Genomic DNA, 23,425 nt, shown 5'->3' with positions numbered 1-23,425 from the left:
GTAGGTCCATGGCTACTCTCCATAGACATTTTCATTTAACAGAATCCTAGGTAGAAGGCCCTAGGAATCTTTATTTTTAACAAGTATGCTGGCTGATTCTGATGTGGTCCTTGGACAACTCTCAGGGAAACACTGGCCAGCAGGGGGTTAGCAGTGGCCCCGTGTGAGCAGGTATTGGGGGCTTCATGGAAACTGGAAAACCAAAGCCACACAGACTCCTTTTTGTCTGCATGCTGTGGCCTGCCTTCCCCAGTCCAGGACTCATCAATCTGTTTCATTTAATTTGTTTTTGTTTTAATTTTTTTTTTTTTTTACTTTTATTTTAAGTTCAGGCGTACATGTGCTGGTTTGTTACATAGGTAAACTTGTGTCATGAGGATTTATTATACACATTATTTTGTTACCTAGGTATGAAGCCTAGTGCCCAATAGCTATTTTCCCTGATCCTCTCCCTCCTCCCACCCTAAAAAAGAAAAAAACTTCCTCATTTTCCCCTCCTTCATGTATTCCCTCTCTACGGAGAGTAGGCAGAGAGATGCCTCACCTGGACAGACTCTGGGACAGGCTCTGTGGCAGCAACATATATGGTGGTGCAAGGGTCCTGAGCTGGGAAGGAGTCAAGTTTCTTCTGAAGAGGCTACAAGAGAAGCAAAGAAAGCAGATTAGCTGAACAGAGAGAGCTAGTTCTCACCCAACTCTCCGATAGAGAAGCACAGACTCAAGAAGCCTTGAGGCAGAAAGTTCCTTTGAGTCATTTGGTCCAGCCTCCTTCTCAGGTGGGAATTCTCCCCCAAAGTCTCTGGAACTCAATTCCCCAGGCTTTGCTTGGACTCCCCAAGTGGCGTCTTGGGGTGCACAACCTCCCAAGGCAGCCTCATCCATTGTCAGTGCTTCCCAGATGTTTTAAATGTCTTCCTCACAAGAAACTGAAATTGGTGTGGCTCTTACAGGGGCAGCTGGAGGGGACAGAATAGCAACAGAATTTAGTCCGTCTCACTCATATCACCGGCTACATGCAGAGTTCTTGCATCCTACACTGCCATTCCTACTCTTCCTCCTCCTCACATATGTCTTCTCATTTGCCTCACAACCACTCTATGTGTTAAATACTGTTGTTACTCACACTTCACTGATGATGAAGCTACAGCTCAGAAAGATCAAATGTTTTCCTAATGTGTACATGCAAGAAGTGTCAAAGCCAGGAGTCCCCTGCCTTAAGCTCTTTTAACTTAAGGTGCATGTCCTTTTTATCACTATTCTTTTTTGGTCACTCAACTTATAATGACCTATCCCTTACTTAAATTCCTCAGGTATTTAAAGTCTAATTTACACTTTATGGCACTCTATGCTATATTTAAAACATTCTGATATATTTATGTGTTGTTTCTCCAGTCTATACATTCCTTGAGAAATAAGCTATATATTTTTGTACTCCCCACAGAACAGTATTGGACACATAAAAATAAACTCTTCAGTTGATATTTGTTGATGTTACTTTGAACGAATTAAAATCCACAATTCCTGGACAAAGACCTCAAAATAAATTGAGACCACATCCTTGTAAGATGCAGATGCCATCACTTACAATAGGGAAGTCATTAATTGAACACATTTCGGGGACACTGGTTATGGGATAATGCTGCTGTCCACTCTCCCTGGGTAGAGAGCCAGACTTGAAGCCACACCACATGTGTTTTAATGCGAGAAAACTTGGAATTTTATCATGTGATGGAAGGGTTAAGGAATTAGGAAAGTTTATTGGAGGAAAAAGAGATGGGACATAATTTTTCTCTTCATATATTTGATGAATTGCCATATAGAAAAGGAATTCAATTTGCCTATAAAGTATCTCAGGTTTAAACCAAGATTCGGATTTGGGGAAAATATTTTGATTCAATATAATGAAGATCTTTCTAATAGTAAAAGATGTTCAAATGTGGGATGAATTGCCTTGGCAGGCAATGAGCTCCTATAGTTATAAGTGCTTGGGCATGGTCTAGACCAGTGCTGCTGACTTTTATTATGCATATGAATTACTTGGGGATCTTGTTAAAGGGTTGATTCTATTTTGGAAGATCTGGAGCAGGGCCTGATTCTGCATTTCTAATAAAGTCCCAGGTGATGCTGATGCTGCTTGTTCACAAACTATATTTCAGTAAAAAGGAGCTAGGCAACACTTTGGAAGTAATGTTGTAGCAGATAATTCAAGCAGTAATTGGGTGGTTCAGATAGATGACTTTCAAGATCCCATACAATTCTTAAATACATTTTGAAGAAATTTTGAGTTTAAGAAAGAATTTCTTGCAGTGATGAGATAAAGAGGCTATCAAAACAGTTTATTAAGAGACCTTTGGCCGGACGTGGTGGCTCACGCCTGTAATCCCAGCACTTTGGGAGGCTGAGGTGGGTGGATCACGAGGTCAGGAGATCGAGACCATCCTGGCCAACATAGTGAAACCCCATCTCTACTAAAAATACAAAAATTAGCCAGGAATGATGGTGCATGCCCGTAATCCCAGCTACTCAGGAGGCGGAGGCAGGAGAATCCCTTGAACCAGGGAGTTGGAGGTTGCAGTGAGCTGAGATGGCGCCACAGCACTCTAGCCTGGCGACAGAGTGAGACTCCGCCTCACAAAAAAAAAAAAAAAAAAAAAAAAGAGAGACCTTTATCAACAGATGCAACCTCTGCTGGTCTTCCTGTTTGGGAGAACTTTAGCATAACCTGACCTAGAGGCAGAAGGAGGCAAATAACTTACATTTTTAACATTAATTCAGAAGTTTTAGAAAGGAGAAAAATATGTAAAAGAAGTCACCCATGGTCCTATTAAGACTCTGTGTGTGCTTAAATGTTCGCTTCAGGATTTTTATCCAGGCATAGGGAATTATTTTAAACATAAATATAATAAGTTAGTATATTTTTGTATCTTGTTGTCTTCTGTTAGGACCACTGATTTGTACATCTTTAGGGAGCATCGTTTACAAGCAACTCCAGGGGCATTATTTTCACATAATTTTTGTGAATGGTGGCCACTGGAATTAATTCTGCAAGATACTAGCTCTGATAAGTCCTAGAAGAGTTCCTAGCACATAGTAAACATTTGTTAAGTGATTTTCATGTTATTATATTCTTTATAAGATTATTTTATAGCCATTAAAAATAAGAATAAAGGCATTGTTAGTTTTTAAATAATTGTCTACATTATTACAGTCTTTATAATGATATAATAAAGACATCGCAAATATGAACAAAGAAAATTGTGAAAATGTGGGTAAGTCTAATTATCTATTTTTATATATAAAACAATAATAATTATGTCTTGTGTGTTTAAAATATATATGAAATTCAAATAATGACAAAACGGTCACTTAAATCAAGAGGTGAAATTATTGTGGACTTAAAGTATTATGCAGGAGGGAAGTAAACCTTAGACTTCGGTAAGTCAAAGTTGTATTTTATAATTTCTGGGGTAGCCACTAAAAAGACAGAAAAAAGTTGTTCACTAATATGTAGAGGAGAAAATTGAATAATAAAAATATAACTTAAAAAAATTTCCACCAAAGAAACCCCAGTCTCAGATAGCTTTACTAGCAATTTCTACCAAATATTTAAGGGGAGAAATAAGACATCCTACCCAAATATCGCAGAGAATAACAAAAAGGAAATGCACCCTGTGGTGGGTTGAACTGTGGCCCCAAAAGATATCTCCAGGCAGAATTTCAAAATGTGACTTTATTTGAATAAAGGTCTTCACAGATGTCAAGATAAGGATTTCAAAATAAGGTCATCCTGGATTAGAATAAGTCCTAAGTCTGATGACGAGTGTCCTTACAAGAGATGGAAAAGAAGAAGACACAGAGAGGGAGGTCATGTGAAGATGAAGGCAAAAATTGCAGATACACAACTACAAGCCAACAAATGCCACGGAGGGCCTGGAGCCACCAGATGCTGGAAGAGGCAAAGAGGATTTTCTCATAAAGCCTCCAGAGGGAGTGTGGCCCTGAGGATGTGCCTCCTTGATTTTGGACTTCTGACCTCCAGAACTGTTAGAGAATAAATTTCTGTTGTTTTAAGCCACCAAGTTTCCAGTAATTTGTTAAGGCAGCCCTAGGAAACTAACATATACCCCAACTCCTTTTGTGAATTAGCATAAATCTTTATATCAAAACCCCACTGGTTGGGCATGACTACCCAGGTCCCTTCCAGTTCTTAAAGTCTGAATTTTTAACAGGAGAGCGACGAACTTTACCATGATGTGGGTATTAGGGAGAGTAGCTGTGTGTCATTTTGAGATCAATCTGAGGCTTGTGATTAAAGAAGAGTCCAGGAAGAACTCTGTTACTTATTTTTTTAAGGACATTTGAAATATTTCTACCTCAACTTGTATCCCAGTTAGATATATTCACAAGAATGCTATATACCAGCCACTGCAGTGCCTTCTTAAAAAAAAAAAGGCATTATACAAGAGAATTACAGGCCAATTTCACTCAGAAACATAAGTGGAAAACCAAACTCTTAACAAAATATTAGCAAATAAAATCCAGTAATGCTTAAAAAGGACTAGACTAAATTGGTCTACAACAAAATTAAGACCTTCTCTTTATCAGTAGGTATCTCTGAGAAATTCCAAAGGCAAGCTACAGATGGGTGAAGGTATTTGCTAACATATCTGCCAAAGGGCACATATCCAAAATATATGAAAAGCATATACTAGTCCATAAAAGAAAGACTAAACCTCAAAGGGAAACGGGCAAGAGATTAAATGGGCACTTTAAGAAAGAATTTTAATATGGCCAATAAACATATGAAAAGTTGTTCAACTTCCTTAATAATTACAGAGATGTGGAATAAAAGCATAATAAGACACATCCAACAGTAGGACTAAAATTAGACTGTTAATACCAAGTTTTCGTTAGAATGCATAGCAATTGAGGCCAGGAGTGGTGGCTCATGCCTGTAATCCCAGCACTTTGGGATGCTGAGGCGGGCAGATCTCCTGAGATCAGGAGTTCGAGACCACCCTGGCCAACATGGTGAAATCCTGTCTCTACTAAAAATACAACAATAAGCCGGGTGTGGTGGTGTGCACCTGTAATCCCAGTTGCTTGGGAGGCCGAGACAGGAGAATGGCTTGAACCCAGGAGGCGGAGGTTGCAGTGAGACAAGATCATGCCACTGCACCCCAGCCTAGGCAACAGAGTGAAACTCTGTCTCAAAAAATAAAAATAAAAAAAAAAGGCATAGCAATTGAGACTCTCATATGTAGCTGATAGAAAAGTAAATGGATACGCCCACTTTGAAAAACAGCTCGGCCTTATCTAGTCAATTTGGAGATACGCATACTCTACGATTCAGCAATTCTACTTCTAGGTATATCTAGGTATATACCCAACAAAAATATGTGCACATGTCCACTTAACAGCTTGCATATGAATGTTCACAGCTGCAACTTTCATAATAGCCTCAAACTGGAAATAACCCACATGTCCATCAATAGTCAACTGGATAAATAAACTCTAGTATATTCATACATTTATATTCTATGAAGCAATGAAAAAGAATGCATTATATCTAAATTCAAAGACATGTACGAATCTCATAAAGATAATACTGAGCAAAATAAATCAGAAATGAGAGAAAAAAGAATAAAGAATTCAATTTTTATAAAGTTCAAAAATAAAAAAGGAAAAAGCTAACCTATTTTTCTAGAAGTCAGGATAGTGGTTATCTTTGGGGAGGAGAGAGGAAGTAATGATTGGGAAGTGGCACAGGAGGCCTTCAGGAAGTACGGGCAATGTTCTAGTCTTTGATCTGAGTGGTAGTTTTATGGTATTAGAAGACTCAATACTGAGGCCAGGCACAGTGGCTCACATCTGTAATCCCAGCACTTTGGGAGGCTGAGGTGGGCAGATCACTTGAGGTTAGTAGTTTGAGACCAGCCTGGCCAACATGGTGAAACCCCATCTCTACTAAAGATACAAAAATTAGCCGAGTGTGGTGGCAGGTGCCTGTAATCTCAGCTACTTGGAAGGCTGAGGCAGGAGAATCACTTGAACCCAGGAGGCGGAGGTTGTAGTGAGCCCAGATCACACCACTGCACTCCAGCCTGGGCGATAAAGCAAGACTCTGTCAAAAAACAAAAAACAAAAAACAAAAAACACGCAACACTGAAAAATGTAATTTCTCCTCATATAGATCTGTAGACTCAATACAATTCTAATAATTTTTTTTCTTTTTGTGGTACTTGATAAGTTGATTCTAAAATACATATGAAAGTACAAAGGAACAAGAATAGCCAAAAACTTTTGCAGAAAAACAAATTAGGAAGACTTGCTTTACCAAATATCGAGATATGTGTGTTTAAGGGTAATTCACTGAGCTGACATTAATGTGTTGTGTACTTTTTTGGTCAGAGTTGATCCTTACGGAGGAGTGGGTATGCATGAGTGTGTGTATGTGAGAGTGTGTGTATGTGAGTGTGTGTGTGTGTGTGTGTGTAAAATGGAGGAGAGGACTAAAAGTGTGATTAGAAGCAGCTGGAAGTAGCAGAGGAGGTGGACGTTAGTCCCCTCGAGTGTTTGCAAAGTAAGACATGCCTGCCCAGCACTCTCCTAGGTGTATAGTGGCTACAAATAGAGTAGAGAACAGACTCCAGTCCTCAAAGACTTTCAGTCTTGCAGGTCAGCTCAGACTTAAATGTAGAACTGGGAGGACGGTCCTGAACTGATGAATGCCACTGAATTTTAAATTTTATTTAATTCAAATTAATTTAAATTTAAAAAGCTACATGTGACTAGTGACTACCATATGTCATGCTTCACAGTAAAAAAGAGGGATGCTAGCAGCATAGGATAGAGTAGTGAGGGAAGACACTATGGTAAAGATGAACCTGGTTACCTAAACTAAACAGGCAGATGAGAGCGTGGGGTGAAAGGGTTACTCTTGGGATTCTCATCTATTTAAACGGAGTTTAGCTGGGGGAAGGATGGAGCTGGGTTGTGTAATAAGCCCTCCAGGCCACTAGGGGACAGCAGAAATAAGAACTTTGTTCAAGAGTCCATCTCCGGGTTCTCAGAAGTGCATTTGCTGTCTTTTCATGCAATTTTCTAAGGTACTATCAAAACCGTCTTTACCTTCACATCCTTTACTCAAGAATTTGCCTCTTCCTACACCCCAAATGGCCAGATTCTGGCCTATACAATACCAAGAATTGCCGTCATGTTGAAAAACTACAGTGTCTCTACATCTAACCACGATCCTTTTAGCGTCTCTATCCCTTCCTTCAAGCATATCTGCTTCTCAACTTCACCATGCATCCAGTTTTTCCATCCTTCACTTCTTAGTCCAGTGATCACTCTATCACAGTTTTCTTTCTTCCATCTCATCTTTCATCTCTTTAACCACACTCTAGCTAGAATTTTGAAGATCCTACCTTCCTTGTCACTTTTGCACTTAGTAAATCCTAAACTTAGATCAGTCCAACATGTCACACAATAGCTTTTCCAAACCTTCTCCTGTCTCCTCAAGCCTGCACTCTTTTCCCTAGAAAAGGAAATAATTGAGTAACATGGAACCCTAGACTGCTACAATGCCAGAGCTGGAAAGAGTCATACAGTATGTATTTCCAGCTTCTTCATTTTTTTCCTATGAAGAATCATGACCAGAAAATTATCCAGTGTTGCCCATTATTTCAAACACTGACGTTTAGTGACCTTTAGGAGAACTCTTGTTCTTGACTCCTGTTCCCTACTTTCCTCTACTTTGGATGGAAAATTGTGAATGTCCAACAGGCAAGGTAGACTGGCCAGGAATCCTCTAGGAAACATGACAGGTTCATCTCAAACAAAATGTAGAACTTACACCTGGTTTCTGGACTTGGGCATAGATCGTAAGGCTTTTTTTTTCCACTGTTGTCTGGTAATGGTTCGTTTTACCTGGTGAAAAGAAACCATAATGGTTATCTCCCTCTGGTCCCCAGCAGGAGCTCCTTACTCAGACCTGTCTGGTCTTTACTGTCCTTTGCATACCCACTTTCCCCAAGGGCACAATGGAAATAAAGCCCTGAGTCCCAGCCCCCCCTGCGCGTTTGTCATATTGTCTTAGGTTAGTTACTTGATCACTCTAGGCCTATCTGTGAAATGGGATTTGAAATACCTGCCTTATGGGGCTGTTGTGATAATTAAATGAGATACCACTTGTAAAGTGTTTAGAACATTGCCTGGTGCATAACAAATGCCCAATACGCATTAGGTGTTTTTCTCATTGGTGTACCATTCAATTACTTTAATCTCTGTTGCTCAATGTGCATACCTGGTCTCCTAATAGGATTCTAAGTTCTTTGAGGGCAGGGCTAGTTGTTTATACCTCTTTTGTATTTTCCAGCTGGTAGTATGTTGCTTCACTCGCAGCTTTCTCACCTCCCTATTTCTGGGGGAATTGATGTGTGGGAGGTAAGGGTGGGGGGACGTGTAAGAGGGATGTTCCACCTGGGACTATTTAGAAAATAAAGCAACAACGTCATTCTGTTGCCCACCATCTGGAAATTTTGCTCAGGGCCTAGGGTCTCTGGAAATTAATAAGTTGCAGAATATTTTAATTTTTAGCCAATTTTAAAAAGCTTTCTTTTTAAATTATAGGAGTAATTTATTCTCATCATAAAATAAAAATTGTGAAGAAATATATAAAGTATAAAGTATAAATCCCCTTCTCCCATTAACCAACCCAATTTCATTCCCAAAAGAAACCGTATTTTTCAATACCTGTGAAAAGAAGTGGGGAAAAAAAAGAAGAAACCATTTTTAAAAGTTTGATGTATATCCCTGTAGATCAGCTCTGTGCAACAGAACTTTCTGAGATGATGGAAATGTTCCATATCTGCAGTGTCTAATACAGCTTACAGACACGGGGCTATGGAGCACCTGAACTGTGACTAATGTCACTGAATTTTAAATTTTATTTAATTCAAATTAATTTAAATTTAAAAAGCCACATGTGGCTAGTGACTACCATATTAGACAATGCAGTTTTGGATATTTGCTATACTTATATAGACTTTTTTTCACACAAGAGGTGTCATTCTGCACACACTTCTCTGTAACTTGATCTTTTCACTTAAAATGTCTTGAGGACATTTTTCATGTTAGCACAGTAGACCTATCTCATTCTTTCTAAAGTTGCACAGTATCCTTTGTATACATCATGCAGCAGTAAGGATGGTGGGAAAGTGGCAGACTGAAGGATGGAGGTTTATTATGGGATTATTGCAAATCCAGGCAGAGGCAATGGAGGCTAGACCCAGAAAATCACAGCCTTTAAGGTAGACTTATTTTAACACCAGTTAATTTATTCTCTTAAAAAACTGGGCTGGGCACAGTGGCTCACGCCTGTAATCCCAGCACTATGGGAGGCCGAGGTGGGCAGATCACGAGGTCAGGAGTTTGAGACCAGCCTGGCCAACATGGGGAAACCCTGTCTCTACTAAAAATACAAAAATTAGCCAGGCATGGTGGCACGCACTTATAATTTCAGCTACTCAGGAGGCTGAGACAGAAGAACTGCTTGAGCCCAGGAGACAGAGGTTGCAGTGAGCCGAGATCATGCCATTGCACTCCAGCCTGAGTGACAGAGCAAGAATCTGTCTCAAAAAAAAAAAAAAGAAAAGAAAAAAAAGGCACATCTCTGAGGAAATAGCATTTTTAGGAGAGGCACATTTTTCTTTGGAAGGGAAAGGCCCAGTGTGTATGTGGTGAGCATGGTGGAATGTGCTGCGTGAGGGTGTGAGTCTTGGGGAGGAAATGGGGGCAGACACTGATGAAGTTCCAGGAATTCAAGGAAAGTCAACATGGGATTTTTTATGTGTGGGTATGAGCACGGTGTGCCTAGTGGTTTCAACTTCGCTTTTTTGGTCAGAGTTGATCCTGACTGAGGAGTGTGCATGAGTGCGTGTGTGTGTGTGTGTGTGTGTGTAAAATGGAGGAGAGGACTCAAGAAGCAGTTGGAGGTAGCAGAGGAGGTTCAAGTTAGTCCCCACGAGTGTTTGCAAAGTAAGACATGCCTGCCCAGCACTCTCCTAGGTGCTGTAGTGGCTACAAATAGAGTAGAGAACAGACTACAGTCCTCAAAGACTTTCAGTCTTGCAGGTCAGCTCAGAGTTAAATGTAGAACTGGAAGGACAGTCCTAAATGGTCAGACAGATGGAAGAGGTGAGGTTGATTGTTGCTGCTTAAAAGGACCATTGGACCAAGATAATTTAGTCTCAGGTTATTTTCCCCAGTGCAAGAACAGGTTTTTAGGAGTAAGCTTAACTCGGCTCCAAGTCAGCAAGGTCTTAGGCTCTAAGGAAAAAGTCTTGGCCTTAAAATTAGGACATCTACATTGTAGCCATCATTAGCTGTGTGGCATTGGACAAATCACGTCATCTCAATGGGTCTTTTCTCTTACCATAACTGTAAAATGAGGGCATAGAGTATCTAATATCCTTTTCAGCTTTTACCTGAAGCATAAAGTCTTATGTTACCATGACTTAAAATATTTTCAATCTGTTCTAGGTATTGTTTCCAGATGCTTCCAGTGCAGCTTCTCCTGGCCATAGCACTTAAACAGTGCCCTTTTAATTCATCTACACTAGGAGATTTGTCTATCTGTCTATGTATCTATCTGTCCATGTACCTATCTATCTATCACCCATCGATGGGAACCACTGTGTTCAGTGTTTTCTGTGTATTGATACCAATCTCCACCACAATACCATGAAGTACATAGTATTACCCCTGTTTTGCAGATGAGAAGTTAAGTCATTTGACCACACAGCTTGTCAGTAGCAAAATCTACATCTGAATGTAAGTTTGTCTAATGCCTATACCCACATTCTTTATCAGTGTATTCTCCTGGACATGAAATTGCTGAAGAGTCCATTGAAAAGCCTTCAGCGTCAGGCTGCATTCTGATGATTATAGCATTAGAAGCTGCCAATATAATTTCTTTAGCAAGGTTTTGTGAAAGGTGCAGCAACTAAATATAAATTTTACCGCAAGTTTGAGGCAGAGTTTTGTGTGTTGCTAACTTACAAGGGACAAATGGTGAATGGGGTTGAGGTGAGGATGGGTATGTGTGTCGGGGAAGGTAATGGGGAATTGTGGGATGGGGAGCACTATTCCCTTAGAGCACAACCATGTGATAAGCCAAGTGTGGTTGAGGAAAGAGTATGGTGTAGGATCCCAGCAATTTTACTAGGTAGGTTAATGTGGATAGGTTAAGTTCAGTTTTCTCATCCTGGGTATCTCACTATTTCCTTATAGTATGAGCTAAATGTGATTGCCCTATCCCCAGCCCCATAGGCTGTCAACCTAATTTCTATCTGAATCACCCATCCCTCCCACCTGGCTAACTCTTAGATGGAGGAAATGAGACACAAGTAGGTCGCTGTGCTATGATCTAGATTTTTTTTATATAAGCAAAACCAACATCAGAGTGCTGAGGTAAGGGCTTTTCTAAGAAGGTTGCGTGTAGATGACATTGATCTACTTGAGAATGAAATCAGTCATCAGCTCAGTGTTATGAGGATCAAGTTCTATCCTTACCATGGGAAGGCAGCCGGAGCATCTCTCCTGGTCTTGGGTCAGGACATTTTGACTCCAGTATTGGTTGGTAGTAGTCAAGGTGGCTGAGGGGAGCACAATGCCCTGAGATATTGAATCATAGGGAAATTTGGAAGAGAGAACAGGTGATGGTACCTCTAGGCACTTCAACTGCAGGGGAATAATTGTGCCTTATTGGTTTCATTCTAACCCTGGTGACTTTTTGGATGAGATCCAATAATTTTCTGAATTCTGTTCCCAGTGAATACTCTTAAACCTCTTGTACACTTCTTCAGCATCCTGTGTTTACCCTGTTGGCAGTGCTAGTCACACTAAACTGAAATTATCTGAATAATGTCTCTCACATTAGAAACCTGTGGCTCTTCTATTTCTTTCCATAGCCTAGTAGAGGGGATCAAGACATGTTGAATTAGACTGAATTAAGCAAGGTCCCAGGATATGTTTATCTACTATTTTTGCAAAGGTGGCCCCATGCAGAAAGCCAAAGTGGTGAGAGCAAGTCCAAGCCTGTGGAGAGAGGTCCCCTGCTTACCACAGAGAGTGTGATAAGAATCTATTTATTACCAGACACCTACCTCTTCTTCTCAACTGTAGTATTACCACCATGATGAGAATCATGATGACACCCCCTAACAGCCCAGCATACACTGCCCATGGTTTTGTTTCTGGAAAAAAAAAGAAGTCAAAGAGCAATCTCAAAAGTATTCTGAGCTTTAAAACATCTTACATGAAAGTGGGATAATGGAGCCTCATGTTCTATTTCTGCATTCTCTCCCAAGGGAGACGTTTGTTTTCATGGTTTTAGAGGTCAGCTTTAGACCACTGAAAATTTTTGTATCTGTTTTCTTATTCTAATTTCTCTCACTATACTTTCACATTCTTAATTTCATGAAGATTTTTCTATCAAAATTCTTTATTTTTAACTCAACTACCACATGTCTAACATTAAATTATCTTCATCTCTCCTAAGTCAATCTCTCTGCCCAGTTTCTCCATCTTAAGATTGCTAATGTGTCCTGTATCCATTTTGGGTAAAGAGAATATAATGGTTCCATGTGCTGTCCCTGTGAATTCACACTATTCTCATGAGACACTGGGAGGAAGAAAGATGTACTTATCTTTTTTAAAAATAAACATAATAGTGCTATTGTTGTCCTTTCATGCAAATAACTGGGTTGAACCCAGCAGACCTGAACTGAAAGGAAAGTATTTAGTCTTTCCTCTAAATCATCTTCATGTTTAAAATTAGCCCGAGAACTAATCATCAAGGCTCAAAATCAGGAGAAAACTTTTATTGTTTTCTCTCCTTTACCCACTTTATCAAATCCTTTTGAATTAGGAGCAACACTTTGACAAACAGTGAATGAGAACTATCACCCCCAGTAAACAAGACAAGTAGCTCAATAAGATAATAATGAACAATTATTGAGCATTTGCAATGGGCCACATATTTTTAGTGCATCATGTGTACTAACATATTTAATCCTCACAATAATCTTACAAGGTAGGTACACTCATTATTCTCATTTTATGGAGAAGCAAAACAGCCTGGAGAACCTCAAGAACTAGAGCTTGGTTTAGTAGTAGAAATGTGGCTGAATACTAAAGACAGACTTCTTGGAGAGTTAGAGAGACTTATGGGCTTGGAAAAAGTTATACCGGGGTAATGAACAGTGGGGACCAAGCTGAAGCCCTAGGGTTCTAAGTAGAATATTCGCACTAAGGTTCTAAATAGAGTAACACCAGATGTTAACATTAATGTGTAAGGGAAACTTATAAGGATGATTGTGGAATAAGCCTGCCTGTTGTTGAACCTGTGAGGAATTTGTGGGGCAGAAATTGAAAGAAAAATAGTTGGGTTCCAAAGGAAAGAATCATGGTGGACACAATCAGATGTTTACAGAGTTGACCAAAGATACAGACAGTCTCAATGAATTCATAAAATGCAGCCCACAAGATCCAAAGGGGCCTCCAGCCTGATAGCTGACAAGAAGTTGCCTTCTGGGTTTGAAAAGATTCTTTTTCTCCTTAGGCCTTTCACACATCAAGTTAGCCCAAGGAATCTCACTGAACTGACTTTGCAAACACCTTGGTTATAGGTTCTATCCCCTAAATTAAATGTTTTAATTTTGCCAGATACCAACTTCAACAGTCTTATGCTCTGATTAAAAAAAAAAATTAGGAGGCAGGCAGAGAGTTCTGAATTTGTGTAAAGCATGACATTTTGAATCATTGCTGATGCTGGAGGAAGGAGCAGCTCCACTCTGAGTGACTTATGGTCACTGAGAACCCTCTGTGCAGGAGTGTGTGTGTGTGTGTGTGTGTGTATGTGTGTGTGTGTGTGTGTATGTGTGTATGTGTGTGTTTGAGACAGATTGAGTCATTCAAGGTTTATGATATCGACACTAGGAACCAGTGGAGAAATCACTCTAATACTAGGATAAGAAGCAAAGCCAATAGCCTGAACTTTGTGTTTCGTCAGCCTATGGAACTGATCCAGCAAACCATTATAGTAGCACTTACTATTTTGACTAGTTCCTCTTTCTTCTTCTATCATAGATACTTTGGGAACTTCCAGTACAACAGTTGATTTGAGAAGAAACACCCCCACCATTTATATCATTTTAAAAGATAATATTTCTCTCCAATTTCACTTGAGATTAAAAAAATAAAACCAACAGACAAAGTAGTACCTCTGAACTGGAAAATAAAAGACAAAACTGCATCAGTAATGCCTGGTGAGTCAGCCTCCTCTCCCTCGCGCCCGACGCCGGTTGCTCTGCTGCCCACCAACTCACAGAAACTAACGATGACTGGGTGCAGCACCAAGGCTTCAGGACATGACAACGCTGGCCCTCTCTATCTTTTCTAGGGTCTCTAGAGGATGAAAGCAATCTGCTACCTTTGTCCTATGACAAGCTTCTGCCAGTCCATCTAGATCTGAGAGACAAGTTGGCCATGGTCCTGAAAGATATTTCATAAACTCTAATTTTTTTCCTAATCTTTGGATACAAATATGAACCATAGACCTTTTTAACCTTAAGGGAACTATAGTATAGTGCTTATTTCACCCAACCCACTAATTTTATTTTGAGGACACTGAGACTCAGGAGTATCCAGAGTCATAGAAAAAGTCAGTGGCAGAGCTGGATAAGATGGGAACTGCAGATTTTGTGGTTTGTGCTTTAGCCTCTGGAGATGCGGTCCCCATAAAGAAGGCAATAGTGATGTCAAAGCCCTTTTGACTCAAACCTTTTGAGTCAAAAGCCCTCTGAGCAGCCAACCCATCCTTCATCATCCTCCATCCAACACATGCTCATTCCTGGCCCCAGGCTCCACTCCATACTCTCCTTCCTGCTGCACCCTAAGCTGTCCACCATGCCTGCCTAGCCTTGATGCCCAGGCCAATCTTCCTTTCTTTGTGTCACCTTTCCTGACCATCCCAGCTCTTGTTCTTCCCTGTCCCTTGGACTCCTGCAGCACCTGTGGTTTATGTCATGTATCTTAGAACCTGAGTTTTGGCAACATCATCTTTACCATGCAGACCATTTTCAGTGATGGTATTTAGAGCCAGATAGATAGGTTCAAATTCTGGGTCTACCACTTGATAGCTCTGTGACTACAGATAAGCTACTCATACCCTCTGTGGCTTCAACTTCCTCATCTGTAAAATGAGCATAACAATAAGTTCACAGTGTTGTTCTGAGAAACCCATACAGTAATGTATGGAAAGTGCCCAGAGCAATATCTGGAATCCATCATGTGGTCAGTAAGTGTCAATTACTTCTGCTAGCCTCAATTCTCCAAATAGTTGCTAGGTTCTAGGAGGCCAGAGACCATCTCTTACACTACTTTAACAGCTCTCTTAGTACTCAGTACATAATAGAGTCTCAGTAAATTCTTGTTGATTGATTGGAAAAACAAGAAAATGAGTTTGATCTTAAGTCCAAAGGAGTCTCTTCACCAGTGTCCAGAGATGCTTCAGTCCTATCCGTTCATTACTTATGGCTTAGTTTCCCTATGTGTATAGTAGGCCCAAGTATTTTTACACTTGGTGCTCATTCATTTGTTGCTATTCTTTAATTATATTTAGATGGAAATCAAATGTCAGAGACCCCATGCTCTTAGAAATTTGGATAAATATGAAAAAAGTGCTACTATTACAGTTTGTTCAGGTCAAGCTGCACATGATTTCTGTAATTTCTGGGAGTAATTTCCTTATGGTTCTCTAAGTCTTTGCTCCTATAACTCTGCTTGCTCTACTCTGTGCTTCCTTGGGTGCAAGGTTTAGTCCCTTCATCAGTGATATGGTTTGGCCACGCCCCCACCCAAATCTCACCTTGATTTGTAATAATCCCCATGTGTCAAGGGTGGGGCCAGGTGGAGATAATTGAATCATGGGGTGGTTTCCCCCATGTTGTTCTCATGGGAGTGAATAAGTCTCACAAGATCTGATGGTTTTATAAATGGGAGCTCCCCTGCACAAACTCTCTTGCCTGCTGCCACGTAAGACATGATTTTGCTCCTCATTCGCCTTCAACCATGATTGTGAGGCCTCTCCAGCCATGTGGAACTATGAGTCAATTAAACCTCTTTCCTTTATAAATCACCCAGTCTCAGGTATGTCTTTATTGGCAGGATGAGAGCGGACTAATACAATCAGTTTCCACAAACAAACCAAAAAAACTTTTTTTTAAAAACTTACACCAATAATTTTGTGGGTTTAAGTTCTCTACTGAAGATTGAAGGGTCCCAGGGAGCAAATTCCATTGTGAACCAGGCAGCTTTCACCACCTAGCAGGTTCAGACTCTCTCTTTCTCTTCCCGTTTCTGCACAAGTATCATCTTCCTCCATTCTCATACAGAACCATCCAACCCACACCCAGATTCCTCGGGGGTCTCCACCTGCCTTCTAGCATTTATTAAGGTACTATCATAAACAAATACAATTCCTTTTCAAAGAGGAATTCTAGTAGCAGTTCCTTGATTATAATATGTTTCTTTAAATATTATATTTTTCTACCTAGTAAGATGTAGAAGTCCCACTTTGATTGCAAATTCCATGAAGGTAGGCCCTGTACCTTACTCTTTATTTGTATCCTCCATTCCAACGGAAACAATATAGGGCAGGAGGGCACTCAATATGCACTCGATGAACTAAGTTAAATTAAATGAGAGTCCACAAAAATGGATCTAGAAAAAGACTGTCACGTAGCTTTCTGTTTAAAAATTACCAGAAGGAATGCAGGGTCACCTGCTGAATGGCCCAAGCCAGGAATCAAAGGGAAGGAGCAGTGACCCGCTTGGCTTATACTTTACAATAACAAGATGGAGCCAGGAGGCAAGTGTGTGTCTGTGCCATCGGCGCTTCACCTGTGCTCCCATTTTCAAACCACCGTTTCCTGTGGCAGAAGCTCCAGCTCTTCTTCTCTTTGCTCAGTCATGTAGTGAGGCCTCTCTGGATGGTGATGCTGAGAAATCAAAGTTGTCTTGGGGTCTACAAGCTCCTGACTCCTTCATTCACAAAGAAATGGTACCTGAACATTTCTGAACCAGAGGTTTGGAACTCCCCCTACTCCCGAGGCTCTTAGAGGCGGCCGAGCAGGCTGGTCAAGAACTCACATGCGCTTTGGGAAGAGTGCTTTGCTCGAGTCTCCACCCTGGGCCCTCCCCACCTATTGGCTGTGGTTTAAACGTGATAACTTGGCAGACAGTCACACATCCAAGGAAAAAGCCAGAGAGCTTTTTTTTTCTTGTCTCTGAAAGTGTTGTCACAGAAACACAGAAGCGTGTCTCTCTCTCTCTCTCTCTCTTCTCAAGTCCCAAAATCTTATTATTAATATTTTTTTAGGGAAGATGAAAAAGAAAACTAAAAAGAATCTGAGAAACAAATGCAGTTCACCCAAGAGATACTGCGATGTTAGCGTAACGGTGGGAGCGTGCCGGATCTCCTTCCTGCCTTTCATGTGGTTCTGTCAGCAAAGGCTGCCATCTTCAAGAGATACATTCTTGTTCGTGGCAGTTTCCATTCAGAACTGGGGGTGGGGAAGGATGCTCATGAACCATATACAAATTAAGTTCTGGGACCATCCAAGTAAACATTTTTACGGAGTTCACAGCTTCCAGAAAAATTACTTACAACCTGCCTATCCCACCCAGCATTGCAGAGGCTACTAGCTCCAGTGCGATTGCGCTCATGCTTTCGTGGTAATACGAGTCTTTTCTGGGCATGTAGCTGCTCAGCTAGGAGCTATGTGTCTCAGCTTCCCTTATAGCGGGTGTGGCCCATGACCAGGCTCTGGGCTGTGCAAAGTTTCCAGGTTTTTTCTTTCCACCATTGTTGTTACGCTCGCTAAATTGGGAAGACCCTAGAAAGAGACCTGTCTTTGTGCCTGGAACATCTAAGTGACTCTGAAACAATGGGAACTCCCTATTTGAAGAAATGACCTTGTTAGAAAGGGGAAGCCTCCGGAGCTCACTGGCAGGCGTCAGCCTTTTCTTTCACTGAGCTAACTCAGAGGTGCTGAGCCAGCGTTTTGCTGATCTGCTGAAAAAGATCCTCTCCTCAAGATGAGCTTCCAGGGGCATTCCTTTCTAGATTCCTTCATTCTAGCACAGCCATATCTATTTCAGAATACAGTCATGGAGGATGGCAGCAAGTCACACACTGTCCAGAGCTGACCCACATCCACTGGCTTCACATGACCTAGCCAGAGTACTTCATAGCACCCTAAGAATTGGACTTTGCAATAAAGATGCTTCATTATGATAGACATTAACACACTGAAATGGCAATTGGAACAAGGATGAATACATGACCTGAACAAATGTCACCTAAAGAAAAAGATTTCAAGAAACATATAAGTTTTTGCACAGTTTCGCTTAAGTGAGTCCTGTCAAGATTCAGTGCTCACATCACATTGCATTCCGTCTCATCACATCATTAACCGCTGTGAGGTTTTCATTAATGAAAATGAAAAATGTCTTAAAATCACTGTCCTGATGACAGATGGCAAAGCAACCTCTAATAAACCCTCGGACCCCACCCTTTCATCCCAAGGCTGGGGTTTTCCTTTGTATGCCCTAGGAAAAAAATATTTGTTAACTGACAGTTGCTGCTTTGGCTCGGGTCGAATCATTTTGATGGATGACTGCAATAATGGCCCCCAGGAACTAGTTTCTCTTTCTTCCCCACTTCCCTGCCCCAGTCTGTTCTCTATACTACTGGAGTTCCTCTTTGAAAAGCAAGACTGATGGTGTCACTCCTCTATCTAAAACTCTTTATTAGTTCCTATCACCTACAAGATAATACAGAGCAAGACCCAGCTGTATCTGCTCCTCCCTCTGCCTGGAATGTCTTTCATCAACTTGGGTAATTTCTACTTATTTTTAAAACCCAGTTTATGTCACATTCTCTGGGATGCTCTCTCTAATCCCGCGAGACAGTGTTAATAATTCCCTCCTGTTTGTTGCCTTGCATATATTTCCATTTTACATCCGTCACACTGTCTAATCTCGGATCATTGTTTACTTATACAGCTGTCTTCTGCCTTAAGGCAAGGATCATGTCTTTTTTATCTTTGTGTACTGGCCCCTAGCACAATGCTGGAATATAGTAGAGCCTCGGTAAATGTTTTGTCAAACTAAGTGCAGTGTTTTAAGAACAGGTAGTATTCATTACTCATGCGCAAACACAAATCAAGGTACTAATACAATTCTGTTTTCAGTATTTAGGCAATCTGGTATACTGTGAAGGGCAGGCCACAAACCAGCTGTGTGATCTGGTTCTGAGGCAGGGAAGGTCTGGTCCCCTATCCCTGCAGGCTGGCAGGGTGGGGAGGAGCATCTCTACTTTTATTACATGTTGAATTGTGTTTTCCCAAATTCGTATGTTGATTTCCTTATTTGGACGTAGCATCTTCACAGAGTTAATTGAGTAAAACTGAGGTCATTAGGGTGATGTTATGGGCTGAATTTTGTCTCCCCTCCCCCAAATTTCTATGTTGAAGCTCTAACCCCAAGGACCTCAGAATATGACCGTATTTGGAGGCAAGGTCTTTAAAGGTTATTAAGTTAAAATGAGGTCATTAGGGTGGCCCCTAATCTAACCTAACTGGTGTCCTTATAAGAAGAGGAAATCTGGACACACAAAGAGACACCAGGAAAAAGAAAGAGAGAGAGAGAGAGATCAGGGTGTGAGTACACAAAGGAAAGACCAGGTGAGAACACAGTGAGAAGGTAGCCATATGCAAGCTAAGGAGAGAGACCTCAGAAGACACCAAACCTGCCAACACCTTGACCTCAAACTTCTAGCCTCCAGAACTAGGAGAAAAATAAATTTCTGTTATTTAAACTACCCAATCTGTTGTACTTTTTTATGGCAGCCCTAGCAAACTGAGACAGGTGGGCCCTAATCCAATATGACTGTTGTCCTTATGAGAAGAGGAAATTTGGACACAGAAATACACGTAGAGAGAAGATGATATGAAGAGACAAGGAGAAGACAGCCATTTACAAGCCAGGGAGAGGCGCCTGGGAGAGATCCTTCTCTGACAGCCCTCAGAGAAAAACAATCCTGCTGACACCTTGACTTTAGACTTCTAGCCTCCAGAACTGAGAGCCAATACATTTTGATTGTTTAAGCCACTCAGTGTGTCGTCCTTTGTTACAGCAGCCTTAGCAAACTCATACACAGTGGCAAGCCTCTATTTGCAGTTCTTATTGACACACACATACACTGAATCAAGGACTGTCTACTCTGGGAGGGACTTAATTTGTTCGCCCTTTTCATTTTACTGGGGATGAAACAGAGACCCAAGAGAGGGAAACGGCTGGACAGTTCTCTTACAAACTGAGCCGAGATCCTGACAGGGCCCTTCCTGTGGTGCCAGGTTTCTACTGCTTCCTGTCCCTCCACTCCTCACAAGAACCTGCTTCCTACTCAGTAAATCTGGTTCCCACTGGTGCATTCTTGGTCCTCAGAGTGGCTTAGATGGGTAAGTCCATCTTCACATGTTTTCTTAGAACGTCCTGAGCTGAGTGCCCTTAGTATAAGCTTTATGGCCCACCAACACTTTGGTATGCCCTAACTAAATTCTTTTTAAACTACATTGAGGAGCATGAAGAAAGTTCTGCCCCTTTTTTGGGTTAGGCCAGGGTAAAATATTCAGTGCCCTGTTTTTGTACTCTAATAGGGCAGCTATACCCAGAGAGGGCTGTGCTGAGGTAAGGGTTACTGCTTCCTCATTTACAATTAAAAAATACATTATATTTTTATAGCTTTTATAATAAAAATTACATTTTTATTATGGTTTATAAGGCATTTTAAGTACTATATCTCTTTCACTAATACCTATGAGGCTTCCAGAATCAGAAAGCCTAGCTCCATCACTTGCTCTGTGTGTGACCTTACTTAACCATGTTATAGCTTTGTTTCCTCATCTGTGAAGTGGGGATACTATCAATATTATTTTGTTGCTGTGAGGATTAACTGAGATGCCACATAACTGGCACATAGTAAACCATGATGACCCACCAGTTGCTGTTATTTAGAGATGAAGAATCTAAATCTCAGAGGGATTGAGGGACTTGCCCTTGTAAGTAGAAAGGGCAGCATTGGCTCTAGGACTTCTGGGGCCACATTCTGTAAGCTACCCACTATGCTGCAGGGCTTGCTTGTCCTGCCAGCACCTTCTAAATGACTGTGGGTGGGGAGAGCGCTCTGAACTGGGGGGTAGCCTCTGAATGTGGTTTGTATGCAAGGTGGGCAAGCAGCCAGACATAGCCAGTAAGTGAGAGGACGGGGGACTCTGGCTATGAAATGTCTGAGGAGGAAACATGCAGGGGGTTAGACTCATTCAAGAACTCCCAGGGGCACACTGGAGGCCAGGTGGGATTTTCCCAGCAGTCCATCTGGGAATACTCCAGGGGAGTCTCTGTGACAGGCAGTGCTATGTGGAAGGGCATTACTTGGCTGAGTTCCCCTGTCCCTCAACCATGACCACCTGGGAAAGCCTTCCACATGGACACCATGGCTACTGTAGGCAGAAGACCCATTGGAATGATTCCTATGTCCCCCCAGTGGATGCAGAGAGGAGAATGTCAGGGTGTAAGCGATGCCTTGCAGAGCAACACCCTGGTCCTACAGTCCCTGAACCTGCTTGAGTCAGGGACACAAGATCTGTTAGTGAAAAGGGCCTGTGTTCTGTCCTGTATCCAAGTGGTTAAATGGGCTTACTTAATAAGTTCTGTCTTCCTTTTGCTGACAGAATAATGATGCTTTTCTTTCTAGAGGAAGAACAGTCAGAAGATGTAGGTTTAGGGGTTAACTCCACTATTTACATGCCAAAGAAACTTGAAGAGGGTACTTAAATGGTATGAACGTCAATTTCCTCATCTGTAAAATGAAAGTATAATAACACCTATCTGGCAAGGTTATTGTGAGGATCAAAAGAGATTACACAGTTGAGAGTGCTTTGCTAATGATGAAGCGCTATGCAATTTATCATTATTCCTCAAACTTCACAGTCCAGGTCTTAGTCTCTCTTTCTGACTCCCCTGGCCCTGGTATGGGATTCACAGTCCATTCCATAAAACGAGGCCCTTCACTATATCCTGTGTTTCATTATTAGCAATGTTTTACGTCTTATCTTTACAATGAATCGTTAGAGAGGAGAGATCACATATCATATTTATTCACAATTTCTTACTAGGTAGGTGATCAGTAAATACTAATTGACGGTGTAGAACTGCCCCAGCATTAGTGGAGCATAGACTTGGGAGCCAGGCCCTCCCACCTGCAATCCCTCACCCAGCCAACCTTGCAGGTTGGAGTCAAGGCAAGAGGCAGAGAAGGCTACGCCTTGGAGACTTAGGCTCTGGGTCTGGCTCTATCACCTCCTGTTGGTTTCGTCAACTGTGAACTGAGCATAAAAATGCCACCCTGGTCAATATGAGAGTGAGCTCACTAAATGCACATGGTAAACTTTTGCAAACTGTAAAGAAAATGTAAAGTATTGTTACTAAGGTGAATGCCATGGCTGGGGAGCAATTGGACCATGTGAAGACTGAGCCCATGCTCATTAAGGTGGCACACAGGCTGCCACCAGTGTACTCACCTGAGGGGTCTGTCCTGCATCCGGGCCACGGGCTGAAGGTCTGGGAATTGTTGCTGATAGGGTTGCTCACGGTGCAGATGTAGATATTGTCAGCATGCTGGGGGCCGAGGGTGAGGGACAGGAGGTGGGAGCTGTTGGCTGGGTTCAGTGGGTGGGTGCCCGCCTTTTCACTCCAGCTGTAAGCCACGTGGTCCCCCTTCTCCACTGTGCAGCCCAGTATCAAGGTGCAGGTCCCGTTCTCCTGGGTCTTGTTTAAAACTTTAATTTCTGGCGTGGAGACCTGCTCTGTCAGGAGTGGGAGGAAGGGAGCCATCACTGAGTGAACCCCTGGGAATTCTCACTTGACCTTTTTGTTAGAACAAAGTACAGCCTAATGGCATTTTCCCTCCCCCTCAATGTGATTTATTTCTAGTGGGGAATCTATTGCTTCACACTGTCCATCATGCCCCACTACATCCTTTCTAAGACCACCTTGGGATAAAATAGAAAATAAGAATTTGCTTTTTAGGCCTCTTCTACCAATATTGTTAGGGCTCCACTCGCCCTTCCTGATGTCCTTGACCTAAGTTGCTATTCTCCTGTCTCCTATCAGTGGAGTTTGCTGTCAACAAATCCACCATGGTTTTTAGTTGGCTTACGTTGTTACTTCCTAGACCTAAAAGAATGGCTTTTTAGTGGTGGGATTTCATCTATCGTGATGTGTGTGGGAGGGT

At 41.6% G+C, this 23,425-nt stretch overlaps 1 protein-coding gene across 2 annotated transcripts in view; it reads right to left on the bottom strand.

The window, feature by feature from the left end:
- The window catches only part of SLAMF1 (signaling lymphocytic activation molecule family member 1), a 39,586-nt gene that overhangs the window by 3,838 nt on the left and 12,323 nt on the right, over positions 1-23,425 (bottom strand). The window contains exons 3-7 of one of the 2 annotated variants that reach the window (XM_019025350.4): positions 22,713-22,997; positions 12,171-12,260; positions 11,578-11,660; positions 7,859-7,932; positions 545-637 (exon numbers count right to left, since the gene is read on the bottom strand). In XM_019025350.4, the coding sequence (XP_018880895.1) occupies positions 545-637; positions 7,859-7,932; positions 11,578-11,660; positions 12,171-12,260; positions 22,713-22,997 (625 nt within the window). The remainder of the gene's footprint in view (positions 1-544; positions 638-7,858; positions 7,933-11,577; positions 11,661-12,170; positions 12,261-22,712; positions 22,998-23,425) is intronic. The other variant, XM_004027719.5, reaches the window with a different exon arrangement.

The sequence above is a fragment of the Gorilla gorilla genome, chromosome 1 (genome assembly GCF_029281585.2).
Source record: "Gorilla gorilla gorilla isolate KB3781 chromosome 1, NHGRI_mGorGor1-v2.1_pri, whole genome shotgun sequence".
NCBI lineage: Eukaryota > Metazoa > Chordata > Mammalia > Primates > Hominidae > Gorilla > Gorilla gorilla.
This window is presented reverse-complemented; position numbering and strand designations above follow the sequence as displayed.